Genomic DNA, 21,395 nt, shown 5'->3' with positions numbered 1-21,395 from the left:
ATTGTAGTGGACACTGAATACCCTAGCCTAGCTATCAATTTCCCTGTCTAATCAGCAGCAGCTAAACTTTCCCTCCTCTCACTAAGCATGCAGCTTCAGAATGAATCGAAAATGGATGCTGGGAGGGAGGTTGGAGGGTGTGGAAGGGAGGGAGTGCTGCTGATTGGCTGGAATGTGTCTGCTGACCGAGAGGCACAGGGTCAAAGTTTGCCCAATGATGACGAATAGGGGGCGGATCGAACTGCGCATGTGTCCGCCCGCCGCAGCGAACGCGAACACGCTAAGTTCGCCGGGAACTGTTCGCCGGCGGACAGTTCGGTACATCACTACTGAATAATGAAAGAAAATGGGAGCTGTTGGGGTATATTGTCTAGTCTACACGTAATGTTAAAATTCCTGCAAGCATAGCTTTAATAGCAAACTGGAATACCTATTAAGAACTCTTCCTATGAGAGTACCCAAACGTACACTACACAAATTCTAGGAATTATTTATTAAGTTTGAATGGGGGAGGCGTAGACCCAGAAATTCTTCCTCAAATTTGACATTACATATGACTTGATGTTTGATGTTTGACATTAATAAAAATCATTAATTCATTTTTATAATTTTTATAAAATATATTTTTTAATAATATTACCCCATAAATATCCTCACAGTTATTATATGACATATGACTGCAGGGACTTGCCCTAAAAAAAGTGGAAAGCCATAAGCATTTTTCCTGCTAAAATATTTTGGAATTAGACAGACATGTGGCAGACAGACAAAAAAAACAAACAAACAAATAAATAAATAATGTGTTTAACCACTTAAGGAAACAGCTTCAAAAGCTTGTCGTACCCTTAAGGACACAAGCCATTTTAAATTGTTTTGCTGTTTACGTTCAAATGCAATTTGCATCTCTGTAATTTATTGCACCAACAGATATTATATACCATTTTTTAGAGGGCAAACAGGGCTTTAATTTTATGTCACACATACATACGTGGTCGTGGTTCGTATGTGCAAACAGGTTGCGGCAGCCATCTTGGGACCCGAACACAGACAGCAGTGTTTGGTCGTCGAGTGTATGGAACTAAAATCAGACACTCGACAGAGCGAACACTGCTGAGACTTCCATACCCAAATATGTTCGGCCTTATTCATATGAACAAAGCGGCGTTCGGTGGAAACATCTCTTGAACCACATATACTCTGTGAACATATGCACAAACTGTCTATTCCCAAATGAGACCGACCGCACAGCCTGATTTCATGGAACTATTTTGGGCAGTCTAAACTATAATCCGGTGGCGTTTTGGCTGCGTTCGTGGGATCTGCTTCCAGGATATGTTGGGATATAGAACTTGAAGGGATTTCTCACTGTTAAATATATATTTTGAGATTTTTATTATTCTTGTCCTGGACCTGAGAGGTAATGTAATTATGTGTGCGCTTATGTTGCTTTCCCTTCTCAGGTCCAGTGGGGAATGCCCCTATAATGTGTCACCAGAAACCCCTTGCATGGGGACTTGCATAAAAGGCCAGCTGTGGCTCCCATTAAAGCAGTTCCACTTTTACCCTCAACACAGAGCCTCATCTCGTGTTTGTAGGGAACAGCTATAACATCTATTTCACTATGCTTTAGGATTATCGCTTCCAGGATTATTGCAGCTCTACTCACACTGAGGGGAAAAGAACATCTGTGGCAGCAAAAACCCTCTTCCCATCGGGGTGTCCGCCACAGCTTCCATGTGTGTCATTCCCAACCACTCCATGTTTTGTATCCCCAACCTCCAACCAGTCCCTCCATGTGTGTCATACCCAACCCCCCTAACCCCTCCATGCATGTCATCACCAACCCCCTAGCTCCTCCATTTGTGTCATCCCCAACCTACCCAGCCCCTCCATGTGTGTCATCCCCAACCCTCAGCCCATCTATATGTGTCATTCTCTGCCCCCTCCTCAACCCCTCCATGTGTCATCTCCAACCCCCTCCAGCCCCTCCATGTGATGTGTTATTCTCTCCCCCCTTCTCAACCTGCTCACTGCAGTGGTATCCAGTCTGACAGGAAGTGCTCTCTCAGTGAGCACTTCCTGTTAGACCACTCTGCCACACTACATACATGGCAGGATGGGAGCAGTACAGCAAATCTCTCCCCTCCTGCCAGCATGTGTGGGCCTCGGGCCTGCCAGTGCGGTTGTCCATCGGCTCAGAAGGTATGCAGGTGGCCCACTGTCTCAGGGGTCACGGCTGTATCCAGCAGTGACCCCTGCGACTATCATAGGTATGTCACTGGGTATCAGGATGAGCCACCACTGCAATACTGAATTTTGTGACAATAAGGGGACATTTATTTAACAATCTCTCTGGCTGAACAGGAAATATAGCATATATACTCAATTTTATACTTAAAAATTATGAATTATCTTTGTACATCATACTATGGAATTGTGCTAGGTCCCCCCCCCCCTCCCCTCATCCCCCCATAAGAGTAGGACAGCTCTTTGTTTTTCTGTAAGTTATATTGTGCATTACACAATATAATGTATATTATTATTGTGCCTATGTACTAAATGTTAAGTGCTCAGTAATTTTTTTATTGGTATTTTTGTATTGTCAAAATTATCTACACTGTTATAGTTTGTTTGCTTGTTGAGTCTTTGGATGTATCTCTGAAGATCTCGTTTGATCTATTATATAGATTTTTGATTGTGCACTATTTATATTATGGGCCACACATTTTATATATGTTTTTTCTCCACACTGGGAACCATGTGTAATGGGTACTGTCAATCGTGTTAACGTTTTCCTAGAAATGGTTAATTTATATGTTCCTGTCTTGTTCCTTTATGAATCAAATATTTAATTGTAATAATGTATCATTGTTATATATGTATGTTATTTTTCTATTATTCATTAGTTAGGCAAGGTAGCAAGTGTTACTCTTATTACACTGTAATTTCACAGATAGGTTGTGACAGGTTGGTGTCTAGAGTCTTACAGATGGTATATAAGTTATTCAAGATCTGCCAACAGAGCCAAAGGCTTAGTCTACAGGAACTGGTAAATGTCATTGTGATGAGTGATTAACAGTGAACACAGTCAGCATCACTGGAAGGAAACTATAAAAGCTGTGAATTAAGAAGAGAACTTTTGCTCTCATTGTATAAGGACTGGCACTCAAGGAGTAGCACAAAAAAAGGTAAGTGAAAAAAAAGTTATGTGGCACTTAGTTGACAAAAGCAAAATTCACATGTAAGGCAGACACTTTTGACACATAAATTGGTGGCTATAGTATGGGTATCATTCACTTATATCTTTGCAGAGGCTGTAAAATTTCTGCACTGCAGGGAAGGAGTTTCTCACTGTAGACTTCGTAGATTAAAACATTCAGATGTATATGCTATTTTTTAAATGGATAAATGCTTAAATACATTTGAATGATTCATTAAGTAACAATGCTACAAGCTGAAAAAACCTATAACATAGGATGGGTAGTTATCAGTGGGAACACAATAATTACTTTAAATAAGTTATAGGTTGCATAAATGGGGTCAAGTTTAGGACCTGCGAATGGAACTGCACTAGTAGGATTAATATCTACATTTAATAATTCTGAAATTGAATGCGATTATTATCAGTAAATCTTAAAATGATACATTGTGGGAAACATGAAATGGTGGTTCCATAATAATCACAACTTTCTCAGTTTCTTGTTAAATCTCAACCTCTATATCACCATTCCTAATACAATTTCTCTCTCACGTTCGCTCAATTACAATTTTTTTGTCGTCAAATCTCTTCCTACCTTTTTTTACCCCTACATATCTCTCATCCTTTCTCTCAATGGATCTGTCTCACCTGCTCTCGTATGTCCTATTTATTTGTTCTCCAGAACTGTGAATACAAGGATTTGGCTACATGATGTGGACTTTGCCTTTGCTCCTCTACCTGGGGTCAACCTTGGTTCAGACTCAGAGTAACAATGAACCGTAAGTAGAAAAGAATGATCTGTGGGGTAAAAGAAGACCTGATTGACTACTTTAGAAAAGTTATGAGCATATCAGAAGTTGGTGGCAAACCTATTGTGTAAAGAAATGTTAAAACATTTATTTTATTTTTTACTCTGAATATGTAGATATCGCTTTCTCAAAGAAGTCATAGTTATAAATGAGGCTTTAGGTGGTGTGACAATCCAGACTTTTTCTCTATAAGTTGAGATATTGTCTAAACACCCACTCCACATAAAATAATCTAGATAATCTACTACTGCAAATTATACTTATATACTGGCAAAATTGTTGAAATTTAAATATGCACAATTGTGTTTTGCAATATATGATATGCAACCCATAAAGAGAGAGAGAGAGAGAGAGAGAGAGAGAGAGTGTGTGAGTGTATGTGAGTGTGTGTTTGACTCACCAAACAGAAGAAGGAGAAATCAGTGCAATAGAAGTAAGGGCAATTTATATGAAAGCAAATAAGAATATTTCAGTATACAGTATGTATTTTACAATATACATTACTCACTAAACAGCAAATTGTAATAAACAGAACTACAACTGTCAAAAAATAGCTTAAAATAACCAACTTGTGAGTATTTTTCCAAATCAGCTATTGTTGCCTTAATTTATGCAATTTGAATTTTAATTCACCCCCGTTTGGTATTTAGTGAATACACGTTCAAACCAATTCATTAATAAAGAGAATAAGGCAGGGGTCACTTGTCTCATATGGAATAGATGAGACAATAGGAGGCTTACTGTCCAGGTATACAATGTGTATCTAAGGTTGCATAGGGCATATACAAGAGATGTAGATTAAGAGAGTGTGACAGTTTAGATCAGGTAGTGGGGTGGGACAGGTTCTGTGATTTTTTTTGCAGTAGGGTGAGGATTTGGTAATTTGATAGGCAGATGATATGTTACCAGTCGATTGTTCGGACATTCAACACAGGATTCGACTAATTAGCCAAAAAAAACAGTCCTTCCGATTGGTAATTATAAATAACATTACCCTTAAAATTTCCACAAAAAGCTAAACTAACAAATGTTCTAGATCAGGGAGATAGTTAACACTACCAAAAATTAACCAGCAAAGCAGAATGTGAATATGATTATGGTAACACATAACCTATCATATGTATATGTTTATCGCAACTGTAAAAAAAAAATAAGAGAAAATGCTTAGAGAAAGGGCTGAGTATGACTACTGCAGTGAGCTGGGTTTGTGAATTGATGTCTAAGGAATGAAGACACACTTATATGAAAGTATTTACAGCTAGGAGGGGCAAATTATGGAGAGAGACAGGGGTAGGTAGAGCAAGCATTTGCTATTTACAACTGAAAAGGTTACCAACCAGATTCTTTCATCCAGAATATTAATAACTCCATAGCCATGAAATATTGGTAGAAAACACTCACTGAAAATGTCAATTAAAAATTGTACGTGAAACAAATGAAACAAAAATAATAAACTACTATTCGCACATTTAAAATTGGCTGTATGTAGGTACAGAAATGGTGGGCTTGCTTTGTATAAAACTTTGTGCAATCCCCTGTGTCCAGCCACCCACCATCATTAATATTCCCAAATACAATTCCCTTTTACCAATTCCCACTATAGAGTAAGAGAGATATAGTGCTAACAAAATGCCCAGTCCCACTGACTCAAGATGGGCAAAAATGTACAACACAAATTTTTATTAAAAATCTGTGCCTCACTTTATTCACTAAATATTAGCGGAGATGAAGGTATATCTCCAGTTTTTCACAATTTAAATGAAATTCCTTGAAAACAAAATATTACATGCAATAGCTATCACATCTAGAGCTATCATATGCCCACCTATTCTGATCTTCTGTACACTAAAAAAGGCAGAAGTAGTCCATAAAGAAAAACCTGATCTGAATTGATTATATTTCCAAGTGGAATGTTTTATTTAGATGCCAGCAAGGATAATGAGGGGTTGGATTGTTCCTTAAATGTTAAAATAAAAAAATAACATAAAAAACAAGTCTTTGTTTTCACAACTAGATTATCTGAAGAAATATTGAAATATTTGCATATTATTATTTATATTACTCTTTAATTAGCATATCATTTATATCAAATAAAAGAGATAAATGTAAATAAAATTTATTTTCAGATATTTTGGTTTGTTTCTCCCGTCTGTTCTGTATTATCCGTCTGATGCGACCTTTTGCATTCACATGGATGGAAATTCTGTTAAATACAATTTGACGATAAATCTGAAGTCAGAATCTGGAATTACTAACCTTCGTATTGTGAAAGACGCGAGCCAGAGTCCATTTTACTGTGATGTCTTTCAGGTGAATGTTAATACCAATCTGAGGTTACTAACTAACTAACTAACTAACTTACTTAACTAACTAACTAACTAACTAACTAACTAATTATATTAGATTTATTCAATAAAATGTCAACACATTTGCAACCAAAGACCACTTTAATTTCCTCCATTGAGTTATCCATTTCTATAATAATTGCATCTCCTTATATCCATGATACTTGCTGATTGTTGTATTTCACATATTTTATTATTTAAAGGGAGACGTAAGACCCCTAAAGGATTTTAGCTTGCTGAAGTGATTTAGGTGTGAAGAGTGTGTCTTTTTTTCTTTTTCTTTTTACAAAAAGTGCAGATTTTGATAGAAATGACCTTGTTACGCCACCTTGGCTTTCAATCAGACTTCCGATCCTGTTGCTTCTTGGTTTGGTTAGCTCAGTGGAGCAAAACTCAAGAGACAGCAATTACCCAGAGCTCCTGCATTAACAGAAATTCTGGACAGGGTTAAACAGAGAGGGCTTGCAAATGCTGCAGACAAGAGATCTAATTAAATATTTTTAAATAAACACCACAAGTTGAAAAGGGGTCACATCGGTCTACTTTATAACTTCTAAAGCAAGTATGTGGATACTTTCCCAGGAAGTGTTTATTATCCCAAACCAGTTTGCAACATTAATTTTCACATCACTAATAACTTTTGGGGTTTGTAGTCCTTATCTAACCTTGCTATGCCTATTCCTCTTTTTAACCCCTTAAGGACCAAACTTCTGGAATAAAAGGGAATCATGACATGTCACACATGTCATGTGTCCTTAAGAGGTTAAAGGCCTCCAGTCTCGTCTGCCTCTGGCACCAAAGAAAAGTAAACATTTACATCATGCCAATTCTTTCAAGTTCATTTCTTTAAGCACCCTGTGTTGTTTTCTATAATAACTGCCAAGTAAACCAGGACTTGAGCCAGTATATGTATTTTGTTAATATTCAACTGCTGAGTGTTTCACCAGTTGCCAACTCCAGTTAATTAAGAATTATTTCCCTCTCATGTAACTTTGCCATTTACTTCTCTCTTTTCATGCTTCAGGTACCACCACCTTCTGGTACCCAAGAAAAAGTACAAATTGAAGTACGAGGACAGACCTCCGGGGATTCCTCTCCGCAAATCAGCAGCAAATCCGTGAGCATCCGTAGAAAAACTAACGGAACTTTTATCCAAACAGACAAGCCTATATATAAACCGGGACAAAAAGGTAAACTAATCATATATGGACGGGTAAATGCAAACGTAAACTAAAGATTGAGCAGTATAATTGAATTATAAGCATGCGCAAAAGTTATGCCAAGTGTGCCAAAAACATACCCTATTTTGGAACCTATCTTCACTTATATGACAGTCTGAAATAGCTCATTATCTGACTAATGGTAAAGATTATTGTTTATCTTCTTTGCAAGTGATGCTTACCTATTTACGACTATTTTCTTCTTTTTTAAAGTTTATATTGGTAATGTACGTTTCAGTTGGTAATTTGAAATATAGTTTAGTTATGATCTAGTCTTTTGATGACTTGAAAAATTTACATCTTTTTAGATGGAAGTGTTTTCAATAAATATTTTCCATTTATTAAAAAAAAATCCCCAGATGTGTACTCTACTGAAATATTCTGAGCAGATCCATATTTAAAATAACAGTTCATGGGGCCAGGCCTGAGCAGCATGGTGGCTGGTCGCTCTTCAGACGAACTCCGAGCTTATTAATCTTTAAACCAAACTTACATTAAAGCTGCATACCTTGGCGACTACCTGCAAATATTACCCGACCCGGGTGCCATGAAATGAGCCCACAGATCAAAGTGCCTTCCTGCACACAATTATCTCGGCAAGACCCAGTGGAGCTGCTTGGCGGGAGAGGCAACCAATCTCCTGTCTCGCGGAATGCTACACCAGCTACGTGTGCCAGACAGCCCTGTCTCCCCCCCAGTGGGCCGGGGGGGGGATATCCCAGCCCTCACTGGCCTGCGGACCACTACACGGCAGGGCCCAGCAGCATTACCAACCAAGCGTGCCACCCAGCTTCACATCCCAAGATGGCAGCAAGGCCTATCACCTGCGATGTTAGGCCTACATCATCTAGCCTTGAGCACCCAAACCCAGCCATTCGCATGCTACAACAGCTTGAGGAACACTTTGCCCACTTTTGGGTTTCCTTAGAGGCACTTCTGCAGTCCACTGCATCTCGACACCAAGCCGTGAGATATGGCAGCAGGTCCCAAGCAAAGAAAAAGCCTCCTTCGGGCAATCACCAACCTCCTGAATGGCCATCTACCATGACAAGCCCACCTAAGCCGAGAGCCACGCGGGACAAGGCCTCAAAGCAATGTCTACCCAGCAATGTTCTATCTTGCCTATGCAGCCCTGCAATGGGTATCTCTTGTTCTTGCTCTAATTTAACAAAAAGTGCTGATTACAATATGTACATGTTTGCTTATGTCATGCTTATCTCTTCTGACAATATGTACCGTACATGTCTGTTATTCTTGCTATATACATGCATGCCAAAAAAAATAATAAAAATAAATAAAAAATAACAGTTCATATCATCGCAAAGACATCATCTTTAACCCACAAACTTCATCTTTTAGCAACAGTATTGCCTCTAGGTCATTGTGTTTTTTGGTGTCTTACAGATATCTACTGCTGGGAGAAATCCAAAAGGGATTGCACAAAACAACTAATAAATACAAATAAATAACAATAGCAACCCAGTTAATTGGCCCCAAATGTATTATGCTCTTTCATCAAAATATATTTTCCCATAAATGTTTTAGAACAATGTCTTAAATAGAACAATTTGACAAATCCACAACTCCTTCCAAGTTGGACATGGAAAGTCTGTGTTATGTAATAAATGACTCATTAACCTGTCTTTCTCTTCTCTGTAGTAAATTTCCGTATTGTTACCCTCAATCAGGATTTGGAGACAAGCAATGAGAAGGTAACTTAAGTAGCTTCATCTTGATGATCAAGGTGGAATAATTAATCTTACATTATTTATTATTGTTTATTGTTTACTGTCTACTGTTTATGGTTGTCAGCAGGCTTACAATATCCAAATTGGAGGCCTAAAATGTATGCATACAACTCAATGCACAATCTAATGTGTAGGCTTTATTTCAAAAATATACATTTAAGACAGATGAAATTACAACATTTTTTGTAGTTGATTGATCAATGTAAAATAACAGTTTGTTTTTATGATCTGTATTTTTCATATTTGACTGACAATCTCACGCCGTGTCTCTTTTTATCAGTATCCTTTGATCGAGCTGCAGGTGAGTGCTGTCTAATAGCTAATCTTAATGCTTCTTAATTAAATTGATGCCAACTCAAAATTGTCCTCACTTAAAACTAGAATCCTGTAAATATTATGTAAAGCCCTTTAAAATGAATTTCCCTAAAATGTTTTGCCAAAGTCCTGTGTTTAGCTAATTTTCACCTTGTACACTGATAATTTGGTACTTTAATTGTTGTGACTCAACAATGTTGTGTCCCTATGCGTTTAGTTGTATGAGTTTCATCAATGATAACACAGTATATTTGAAACAGAAAGTTGGAAAGTAAAGAAATTCTGAAATTGTGAAAAAGTGTAAACAGCTCACGAGGAAGGATAATGTGTAAGGTGTACATGCCTAGAAGAGACTACTGGAGAACATATTTTTAATTTTTTTTAGAAGAAATGGAAAGAGGTTGGGATTTCAGAGGGAGAGCAAGGAATAACCAGTCTTTTTATATTAGATGCCACTTTATCTGGGCAAAATCGCTGTGTAACATTATCTGACCTTACAAAGATGGACAAATTCCTGACAATATGATAGCCAGCCCTTCCTCGTTGACAAGCCTTATGAGAGCAAAAGAGAGAGCATGCACCTTTAGGGTTCTTGGTCATTTGTACAGCTGCCTGGAATTTCAAAGATAATATAAACTCTGAAAATATTTTTTTTTTCAAGTTATTAACGTACCTAAAAATATATAATTTATAAAACATATATCAATATATCAGACAATGGAAATATTAAAATATAATATATTTGTTCACATTTTTTTTTTTATATTTATGCAAAAATATTAATTCAAGGCCATAAATATATTCAGTCTGTTGTTCATATAAGTACTGTTTTCTAGCATTGCCCTATAAGACTATCTACTAAATATCATCTAACTTGAAGTTGCTCTTACACGCTTATTCTTTTAATGAGAATTTAATAATAGTTGTATGTACTTGTAAGATTGAGTATAAAGTAGTATACAAGAGTGTACAATTAAAGCCTTCATAGATAGCGCAAGCGTTATTCTTCATAAACATTCACCTTGCCTTAAATAAATCCAGTATACTTGGGAAACTTGACATCACATTCATGCAGTGTACACACACAGAGTAACACTGTCTGTAACATTCCATATTTATTCTGGTTGTTTGCGAAGGATCCTCAGAGGAATCGCTTGGCTCAGTGGAAAGATGTCCAACCCAACAGTGGCATTGCGGACCTTTCATTTCAGCTGTCTCCTGAACCTGCCCTGGGAACTTATACCATCAAAACTGAGGAAATGAAGTACATCTTTACTGTAGAGGAGTATGGTAAGCAGAAAAAATAAATAAATAGAGTTATTCAGATTATAAACTCAAAGATGGAGAGAAAGGAGTGTTTTTTTTTTCACTATCTCAACTAAAGCAGCCCTATAAAAAAAGAGAAAGTGAGAGATTCACTAAATCTTTATTGACCTATCATGTGGAAGTTTATTTTTATATAACTTGATCTGAACTCGGATGTGCTGCAAAATATTTTTTTTTTGTAGATAATTTTAACTACTTAACTTTTGCTGTGTCTCCTAGTCTTCCTCTTTCTGTTGCCTTTCTCCATCTTACTGCATAATAATCAGCTCTTTACAGCCCATACCATATTCTCCAACACTTAAACCTACCCTCCTCCAACATATCCCTTCTCTGCAATTCACTACAATTTAGCCATCACCAAGCTTGTTTTTATCTTTATATTTCTTTCTTTACATAATCTCGACTTGCTCAATAACATGTTATAAACTAACCCTGCAGTTGCATGTTGTCTTCATCTATGTTTAGTGCTTCCTAGATTTGAAGTGAGTCTTAAAACTCCATCATCCATCACAGTTCTTGACTCAAATGCAACAATGACAACATGTGCCAGGTGAGAAATCTTTGTCAGGTACCAGTACAACCAGGATACTATTGGAAGTGCTAGAAACAAAATTGTGGTAACTCAGAATGAAGAAGTGTGATACATAGTGTAAATTGGTTGGCACACATTTAAATATTACTTGATTGGTGTAGTTATGAATTGTGGAAAAGTCCAAGTGTAAATTCCCATTGTGTATGTCAGGTATACATTTGGACAACCAGTTCCAGGCACTGTGACTCTCAAAATCTGCCAAAACAGTAGGTGGTCCCATCCGTGGAGGTGGGGACCATCCAGGCAAGAGGGAGAAAAGAATGTTTGTCATCTTCATACAGCCAAGGTGAGAGATGGGAACAGAGGTGTAAATTGGGATTGTAGTTTAAGATAAGTAACAAAGTGATGGAAAGTGAGTAAAGATGGACTTTATACAAGAGAGGATGTGCCAGTCTGACTAACAGTAGACAAGACAAAAGAGAGTGAAAAGTGCTATTGTACAATGTAGTGCTAATGTACAATGTAGTTCATACACTGGCATAGTTTGAGGGGGATATAATCTCAAGCTAGAAGAAGAGAAATTAAGGGCTTACTTCCAGTCTATATTTTTCAGTAATAAAGAAGCATTCCATTAGAAATTATAGGCATCAATATGATATAAGAGAAGACTGGAATAGACTAATTTGAATCCTGAGCAAGAATCCAAATCTACAGTCAAATTTGAGTTTCTATCATGAATGGGTAGTTGTATCACTAATTCGTATACAATATAACACTGCACTCATCTACATAAATTTGGCTTGCATTCAAATCTTAATTTTGTGATTTTGTATCTTCCTCTATAATTATAATATCACACACATTTTTAGGGGAAGCCTTATATTTCATACACTGTACATTCTTAATTTTGAATCTACTTTTTAAATTTCATGAGGACAAATAAATTAAATTTGAAGTTCAGTATTTCTACACACAATAAAAAAGTTTTGGGAGAAAGTATCAGGAACAAGGCTTGGAGGCTAGGCTAAGTGAGCGTGAGTGAGAGAGTTAAGTGTGAGCAATGTTACAAAATAAATATAACAAAAATCTTAAAGAATGGGAAGGGACAAAAAAGGCTGCAAAAGAAGGACAACCAGGACAGACTTTTAGAAACTGAAGTAGCCACATATTGTCCCATACAACATTTGAAGGATCTGCTATCTCCATTCTACAGAATGACCATTCTGGATGCCTGAAGTCCACTGTGGACCTCTCCAAATTCCAGATGCAAAATCCAGGTTATGACAGAAAGCTAGTGGTGGAGGCTTTTCTGGAGGAAGAAGGAACAGGTGAGATAAAGAGGAATTTAGAAGACAGTAAATTAGGGAGAAAGTGGTGAATAATTAAAGAGTCACAGGAAATCAGCAAGGAACGTAACTACCCCAAAGTGTTCATGGGCTCTGGCTCCACCCAAAGCAGCAAGTAAAATCTTCTTTTCATCGAATAAGTAAATGAATTTAGTGTCAATCTGTTAGAAATTGGTTGAATGGCAGGAAGTTTCTTGGAGATCTAAAGAGAAACATAAATGTCTAGTGAAGAGGTGAAGTGAAGATTAGGGAAGAAACAATGTCGGATGAAATTGGGTAAAGTTGATGTTTTGTATGTCAAAATTAACTGTGGGAGTCAAAAGAATAAAAGAGGATTACTAATTCATTAATTCAAATTCAATTCTTCGGTCAAGGATTAGTTCTGCATTAAAGATCAATGGTGCATAAAAAACAACTAGAACTAGATTTACACAAGACAAACAGAAACGTCCCAATTTACTGAACTCTGACTAACACTTAACCAAAATCTCCCTGGAGCTTAGCAAACAACAGCTACTTCTGAACACATAAATGGGGAAACTATGAATACAAAGTATAATATAGAGCAAATAAACTAATGTAACATTTTCTAATGTGACCCACAGGCATAACAATAAATGCCACATCTCAACAATGTGATATTTCATCCCAACTCACCAAGATTTCATTCAAAGATTCAAAGTCCTATTTTCAGCCAGGTGCACCCTATAGAGGAAAGGTGAGTAAGGAACTGTCAGATTTGTAAAAGTCTTACTATATAAATGTTGCTCGGTGCTTAAACATAAATCGATGATACCCATAGGTTGGACAGTGCCCCACAGTTTATGTAGTAATACAAAAATAATAAAATATAATGGCATGGTATGAAATAGAGATGTCCCGAACAGTTCGCCGGGAACTATTCGCCGGCGAACATAGCGTGTTCGCGGTCGCCGCGGCGGGCGAACATATGCGATGGTCGGTCCGCCCCCTATTCGTCATCATTGAGTAAACTTTGACCCTGTACCTCACAGTCAGCTGACACATTCTGGGAGGGAGGGTCTGCTGCTGATTGGCTGGAATGTGTCAGCTGACTGTAAGGTACAGGGTCAAAATTTACTCAATGATGACGAATAGAGGGCGGACCGAACATTGCATATGTTTGCCCGCCGCGACGAACGCGAACAAGCTATGTTCGCCGGGAATAGTTCCCGGTGAACAGTTCGGGACATCTCTAGTATGGAATAAAGAAAAGTGTGTTTTACAAAAAAAACTTTTTTTCCTTTCCCTCTGATTGATGCCTGGGGTGGCTGCTTAGAAGTTGTACAAACAATCATGTCAAGATTTTAGGGATTTTGCAAAAACAAATGCCCCATTTTTTTAGGTATAGAGTCCCGTATAAGCCACATGATTAATCATCTAAGGTCACCTACTAGCGTTCCATTGGAATGCTAGATCCTGGATGCCCTAAAATACAGGTCTGCATATTGACTGATTTTCCAGGGCTGTTATTAGATAACAGCATCAGTTTGTGGGTCAGGAATCCTTAAAATATATTTTTTGTCTGCAAAAAATCTACAGCAAGCTGGTCGAAGGGTGCAGAGGACACAGCATGCCTCAATTTTTTTACTTCCATTCCTGAGATAAGAGGGGACAACAGGGCAGTCTTGCACCGTGACCACTACAATATGCTGTACTTTTAGTGTCCCTGTAAACAGTGAAATATTATCATATAACAGGCAATATTAATACTGGAAGAATAGCTCAGGGGCAAATGTAGCCATATTTTACACATACTGTACTTAGTGAAAAAACAATGTTTTTAACTATAGAAGAATTTGAATTGAATTGTGCAAAGTGTACAATATATTCTAAAAGTGCAAATAAAGAGTTTATATTTATATGGCACAGAGCCAGCATACATCTATGTATAATATACTTGTAAGGAATTCTGATTCATAAATAAATATAAGGGACATTATTCAAATCCCAAAGTAAACATGGAAGTGTTCTTATTTCGATGGACACAGGTCAAGGTATTTCCTAAATGTTCATATAAGGAGTTATTCCATATTAGGACACAAAAATCATATATATATATATATATATATATATATATATATATATATATATCAAAAATGTATAGTATGACCAGCACTCACGGTTTTTGTAGAATAGATAAAAGATATAGACTATTTAAACATGGTTAAAAGTGGCAGCTCGACGTTTCAGTCCTCCTCCAGGACTTTCATCAGGAACACTAGCCATATGTACAAACAAACAAAGTATATAGGGGAAACAATCATGGAATAATTGGCTTACCCCAGGTGTACACACTCTCTCCGGTCCCGCCGGCGTTCTGTAATGCCCCGTGCGCATGCGTGTGCGTGCTCCGCCCAATCATAGTGTAACCACATGATACAAGTTGCCGTGACAGCCGGACGCAAGTCAAGTCACCATGGCAACTGATTTCGAGCATTAGCATACTCCCGAACGGGAACACATTCTGTTTCAATTGCCTAAACATACTAGGCAATTCTGTGCGTGCATTTCGAATCTCACTGCTCGTTTAGTTTTTTTACCGGCCATTCGGTGTACTACAGGTTTCTTAGACATTATTGCATTTCATGTTCAAACTAACAAACCACTGCATTTTCTCCTACACACGGCCCCTACTGGTCATTTGGTGTACTACAGGCTTCTCAGGCATTTTTTTTTGCATTTCTTGTACAAACCAACGAACCACTGCATTTTTCACCTACCCTCTGACCCCTTCCGGTCATTCGGTGTACTACAGGTTTCTGAGACATTATTGCATTTCATGTACAAACCAACGAACCACTGCATTTCAGCCTACATACTGACCCCTACCGGCCATTCGATGTACTACAGGCTTCTTAGACATTATTGCATTTCATGTTCAAACCAATGAACCACTGCATTTTTGCCTACACTGACCCCTACTGGTCAATCCGTATACTACAGGCATCTCAGACATTATTGCATTTCATGTACAAACCAACAAACCACTGCATTTTCTCCTACACACTGACCCCTACCTGTCATTTGGTGTACTACAGGCTTCTCACACTCTCTTTTATTTCATGAGCAAACAATCGAACTACAACATTTTTGCTCTTATACTGACTCCTATCTGTCAAACGGTATACTACAGGCTTCTCAGATCCTTGCATTTGGAGTAAAGGGTATTTTTACCATACATTCAGCATTTCTGACCCCTACTGGTCAACAGCAAAACTGTCTTCACATGTCATATACAATTTACCAGCCAATATAAATTACACAAGATTGTTTTAAACATAACGATAAACCATAAATTAAACTCCAACATGGGCTCAACTTCAGGTTTAATTCACAATAATTTACACTTCACATCAAGACCAACAGTGGTTCTATCAACACTGCCACCTACAGGTCTGTCAAGTACATTGACAATTTTCATGGGGTTTTACAAACACCAAAACACTGACCCCTATAGGTCAACAGACAGACAACATTTCACATACCAATCAGTATCCAACTTCACTGCCACCTATAGGGCACTTGACAGATCTCCAGTGCACTTGCATTTTGCTACACCATGTTCACTGACACCCTACCATTCAATAAGACATACAACAATTCACATAGCAAGTAGTATATCAACATCTGGTATAAATACATATATTATTACACAGTAGCAGACGCATCTGTATATACGTAACTGGTAATATAGTTCACATACATTTTTCACAGCACGCTGCTCACACAACAGACTTTCCCCTAGCAAGGGGACATACAACATAAAAGGTGGGGACAGATCACTTTTTCACGTGTACATACAGCACTTATTTGGTTAAGATTGATACATATTAAACCAGTATGGCTATGATGTTTAATATTTACACATCACAGCACTTTACTTTTTTACATATACTGTACTTATTAAGATAAGCTTGGTCTATGCCATATTTCCTTATGCCATACGGTTTTATCCATTCAGGTTACAGTTACTACTAAAAAACCTATACGTATTGGCAGGTTCAATACCATACTAACAGGTACATACACCTGCTCACGTAGTTATCCATCTCTTACCTTCCCTGGAATAGTAATAGTGTACAAATAGTAATAGTGTGGCAATTAGGGTTCTAGGGCCCAATAGGTATTACCCCCTTTTTCTCTGCATTACGCTTCGGTTAGTGGTCCTGCGAGGCCAACACCCCGCCTCATACTCGGAGGCATACACCCCTCGGGCCACTCGTGAGCTAGCCGCCTCACATTGTATCATAGAGAGGGCCTCACCTGTCACTCCCCTTCCTATTTTCTGGTTACTGTCACTGAGAGGCCAACATCCTGCCACAACGTTCGGTGGCCACACAAAATCCCCTCGCGCCAAGCATAGATAGAGCCTCTCAAGCCACTTGGCAACTAACAGGGCCTCACCAGTCACCAAAAACACCAAGCCTAATCGTTTCGCCTTATGGCTTAGCTAGCAAGCCAGTACAAGACCCCTGGGTACAAATAATAATTGGAATATTTATTGTTATTTAAGTATTTCTCAAAAAGATGGTGAAGAATCACTTCTTCCTAGCACCTTGGCTAGAATTGATACACCTTCAAGCAGAGGAGATGTTGCTAGTCCAGCAGCAATCAGATCCTGGACGATCCCACACATTATCAACGACCTAAGGAGGCGACAAATCCCCTACCCTGCCACAGCAAGGAAAGCAGAGTTATTTAAACTCCTCCATACATCAACGGACAACACGGAGGCAGGGGAAGGCCCAGCAACACCAACTCAGGTGACACCCAGGTCATGCTAGCCTCACTCATAAACTCATGAGCCCAAAAATTGACAACAGACTGGCAATCTCGAGTCGGTCACCACAGCCCTCACAAGGCTGGGCCTCACACTACTGTACAACCAGCACTAACCGAAACTCGGTTACCAGGTACAATCAATTCTTATGACACACAAGACATTAACCCTGCATGTATGATCCCAGCACATAGGGGAAACAAGGCATATATATGTATGATGATGTATCTGTGATGGTCAGATCCAGGGATTCCAGGTAAATCGGAAACTGACCATCCCTTGGTTGGGTTGGCATTTGGTATATGTAGAGATGTTTATTTTTGCAGGTACCCATACAGAAGGGAATTTGTCCCAAGCAAACGGACGAGCACTCTCAGGCTCCAGGTACCAGCACCTCTGAACTACCAGAGACAATTGATATGAGTAGTTGCATTGCATATAGACTGTTGCATATATGTTCAAATGGTTCAGGGCACATGACAAACCATGTGTCCCAATACAACTTACAAATAACGTACTCACCATCTGTACACACCAATGCATTTTCAACACTACTGACTCATCACCCTTCCAGACTTGTAGTATATTTATTATAACTCTGGGGCTTCAAAGGGCTCCCATACAGGTATCATAACTACACCTTCAAGGAATATAGCATGCCCTCACTTACAGTCAGCACAACAGAACCATCGGCTGTAAACACACTCAGAGCCAAGATTTGCAGAGGTGTTTTTACTTGGGTTTTCCAATCTCCACCATTTACAGCATGGCACCAAACACAAACACATTGGTATTGTTACAAGGAAATCTTCCCTTAAACAAAGACTAACCATAGACTTATTGGCACCACACACCTCCGCGACCCCAAGTCTGAACTCCCTCATACCCTCCGAGGAGTTTCCTTACTATACAACACTATTGATCTACCTTTACAGCTATCACTCAAGCATGGGTTGAAGCTTGGTTAAGTAAGACCAATATCATCAATGCAGTAAACGGCTACCATCTACCCTACACACTGGCACTTACATGGCAAAAAATGGGTAATCCTTTCCCCGCTCAACTTTCGGGCTACAGATTAGCCTGCTATCGATATTCGCAAATACTGTGTGCTGGTTATGATAACACATCCAGAGGCCTTACAGTCATACACTATCTAGAAGACTTCTTGTTTTTCAAAAATAACATATTTTTCAGTAGAAGCCTCACGGCAGCTTAGTCTGCTTGACCACTTGGGCGTCCCAGTACCCCATAAGAAACAGAAGGCCCAGACACTATCATAACATTACTGGGCATCCATACACGCAAGTTACCACAAGACAAATAGGGAACATTCTCAACTACATCAATCACTACCTCCTGCTTAAGTACTTACAACCGCAAGGAACTGCAATCCCTACCAGGTTCCTTAATTTTGCCATGCCAATCATACCACAAGACCACACTTTCCCCTTTTTTCCACACTTCCAACATGACGATCGGAGGATGTCCCTAGACACCCCAGCAACAGCAGACATGCACATGGGGGGGAATTTCTTAACCGCTTGGCATGGTAAAAGCATGTTCCTTGCAGGATTGTCTGACACTTCTCCAACCAGATGGTCAGATGCGGCGTCTACCACTGGTTTGGCAGCGATCTACCGGGAACGATTGCTTTGGAGCTGTTGGCCATGGCATCCAGGTTTGGAAATGTTTCCACCACCTCAGCCCCTTTGGGGGATCTACCCCATTGTAGCAGCTGCTGTGGCATGGGGTAAATCATGGTCAGGGTAATCAATCCGTTGTTACTCAGACAACTAAGCACATGTCATATCATCAACAAATGCCACTCATCATCCATAAGGTCATGATATTTCTGGGGAACTCACTTTGTTGGCCACTTATCACATTTCTTTTACTTTCATGTACCAGGCGGGGGTATACATCCCTGCCGACAATTGTCTCATTTATATTCCAGGCATGTTCATCATATGCTTCCTACAGCCACCCATACAGTCACGGCCACTCTTTCGTTCCTGAGACAAAATCATGGATTAGACATACTCATGCAGCATAGCATGCACTATCCCCCCTAGCACTTTCGTCCCATACTTGTAGAACGCATAACACAGCTTTTCACCTGGCTTAAAGAATCTAATTGGAACACAACATAGCTCAACCTGTGTCATAATATTTCTCCTAGGTTTTGCTTCTTTTTGCCACCATAAACTTTCTCACACACCATTAATTATATATTTTACAGGCATTCAACAACACAGGATAACCTATCGCCAAAACTACCATAACTTCATGCTATCATACCAGACAAGACTATACTCAGAGGTTTTCAGGAATCCATTTCCCCCACGTTCCTCTCCGAGATTACCAATAGCCATCCAACTTTTCCATCCTTATCGGACCTATTAGATCTACAACCATTCAATTATACTACCAAGTCGGTCATTACCAGCCATGCACACTGCCTTCTATGCCTTTCTCAGGCCACAGAATCCACTACCATCACCATTACTCAGACAGATCATTGTCTTCATCGATCCCACGTACGTAAACACATATATCATTACCTATTGGCTCTACCACATTCAGAAACGAGTCAACATGCACCAACAGTAGAGATAACATGCTACCCTACCCACAACAAATGGTGTCCACTTGCGGTCCTAGATTCCTACCTTCAAAATCTTTCCAGGAATTAAATACTGTAATTCATTTAAGGAAATGTCTGGTTAATTTGTATATATTTGTTGACTGTATTAAATATTTGATTATTCATTTTTGCCCTCTTTATTTACAGGCCTACCGTATCGTCGGTCTCGGCACACCACAACCGACTTGCTCCCTTTATGCTATCCTACGCTTATGCTGGATCCTTACTCCATATACGGCTATTTTCCCCTTACACATGTATTAAGGCCGTTTGGCCTGTATTTGTGGGAGGGGCTTAAATTAATTCACTCCCCTATATAAGGGTCACCCCTTACCTGACTCATATCGCTTGAGGTCAGCATCATAATTACCCTCCAACCCACTCCTCATTTCAACACTTTCTCTTTTCTTTCCATTTACATTACTTTCTTACTCCTTGGTGGGCCCTCTTTATTTACAGGCCTACCATATCGTCGGTCTCGGCACACCACAACCGACTTGCTCCCTTTATGCTATCCTACGCTTATGCTGGATCCTTACTCCATATACGGCTATTTGCCCCTTACACAAATATATATATATATATATATATATATATATATATATATATATATATATATATATATATATGTATATATATATATACGTATATATATATACATATATATATATATATATATATATATATATATATATATATATATATATATATATATATATATATATAACATGATAATGATATAAAGATATGAAGATTAAGGATTAAGCTCAATTGAAGTGAAAGTCACATTGTAGTTTCTTTTAAATCTTTTCTTGTATCTCTTTTTCGCATTCTTACAGTTAGTTTTGGAATCATTTAATGGAAAGCCACTTTCTGGTCAGAAGGTTCACCTCACCACCTTTCTCAAAGACGAGTCCATAACAGAGACATTTACCACTGATTCTGCTGGGGAGGTTTCATTTCAACTGTCCACATCTAAATGGGGTGCAGACTCTGTATCATTAAAGGTGAGCTCTCGGTGAATGGTGTTAATATGAACAGGATCAACTTGCTTTAAAAGGTGGTCTATTTAATATAGAATAAAAGTATACAGTGTATTGAAATAAA

General features: G+C 38.6%; 1 protein-coding gene across 2 annotated transcripts in view; it reads left to right on the top strand.

The window, feature by feature from the left end:
- Window positions 1-21,395, top strand: part of LOC134574918 (alpha-2-macroglobulin-like protein 1) — a 259,124-nt gene that overhangs the window by 124,298 nt on the left and 113,431 nt on the right. Inside the window, exons 1-12 of one of the 2 annotated variants that reach the window (XM_063433984.1) lie at window positions 3,127-3,188; window positions 3,882-3,978; window positions 6,135-6,318; window positions 7,378-7,543; window positions 9,233-9,285; window positions 9,602-9,622; window positions 10,773-10,926; window positions 11,428-11,512; window positions 11,705-11,840; window positions 12,708-12,822; window positions 13,446-13,558; window positions 21,128-21,295. In XM_063433984.1, coding sequence (XP_063290054.1) covers window positions 3,908-3,978; window positions 6,135-6,318; window positions 7,378-7,543; window positions 9,233-9,285; window positions 9,602-9,622; window positions 10,773-10,926; window positions 11,428-11,512; window positions 11,705-11,840; window positions 12,708-12,822; window positions 13,446-13,558; window positions 21,128-21,295 — 1,266 coding nt within the window. In that variant the 5' untranslated portion in view covers window positions 3,127-3,188; window positions 3,882-3,907. Of the gene's footprint in view, window positions 1-3,126; window positions 3,189-3,881; window positions 3,979-6,134; window positions 6,319-7,377; window positions 7,544-9,232; window positions 9,286-9,601; window positions 9,623-10,772; window positions 10,927-11,427; window positions 11,513-11,704; window positions 11,841-12,707; window positions 12,823-13,445; window positions 13,559-21,127; window positions 21,296-21,395 lie in introns of those variants that run through there. The other variant, XM_063433983.1, reaches the window with a different exon arrangement.

Source organism: Pelobates fuscus, chromosome 10, assembly GCF_036172605.1.
Source record: "Pelobates fuscus isolate aPelFus1 chromosome 10, aPelFus1.pri, whole genome shotgun sequence".
Classification (NCBI taxonomy): domain Eukaryota; kingdom Metazoa; phylum Chordata; class Amphibia; order Anura; family Pelobatidae; genus Pelobates; species Pelobates fuscus.
The sequence above is the reverse complement of the archived record's forward strand: the minus strand, read 5'-3'. Positions and strand labels throughout refer to the sequence as shown.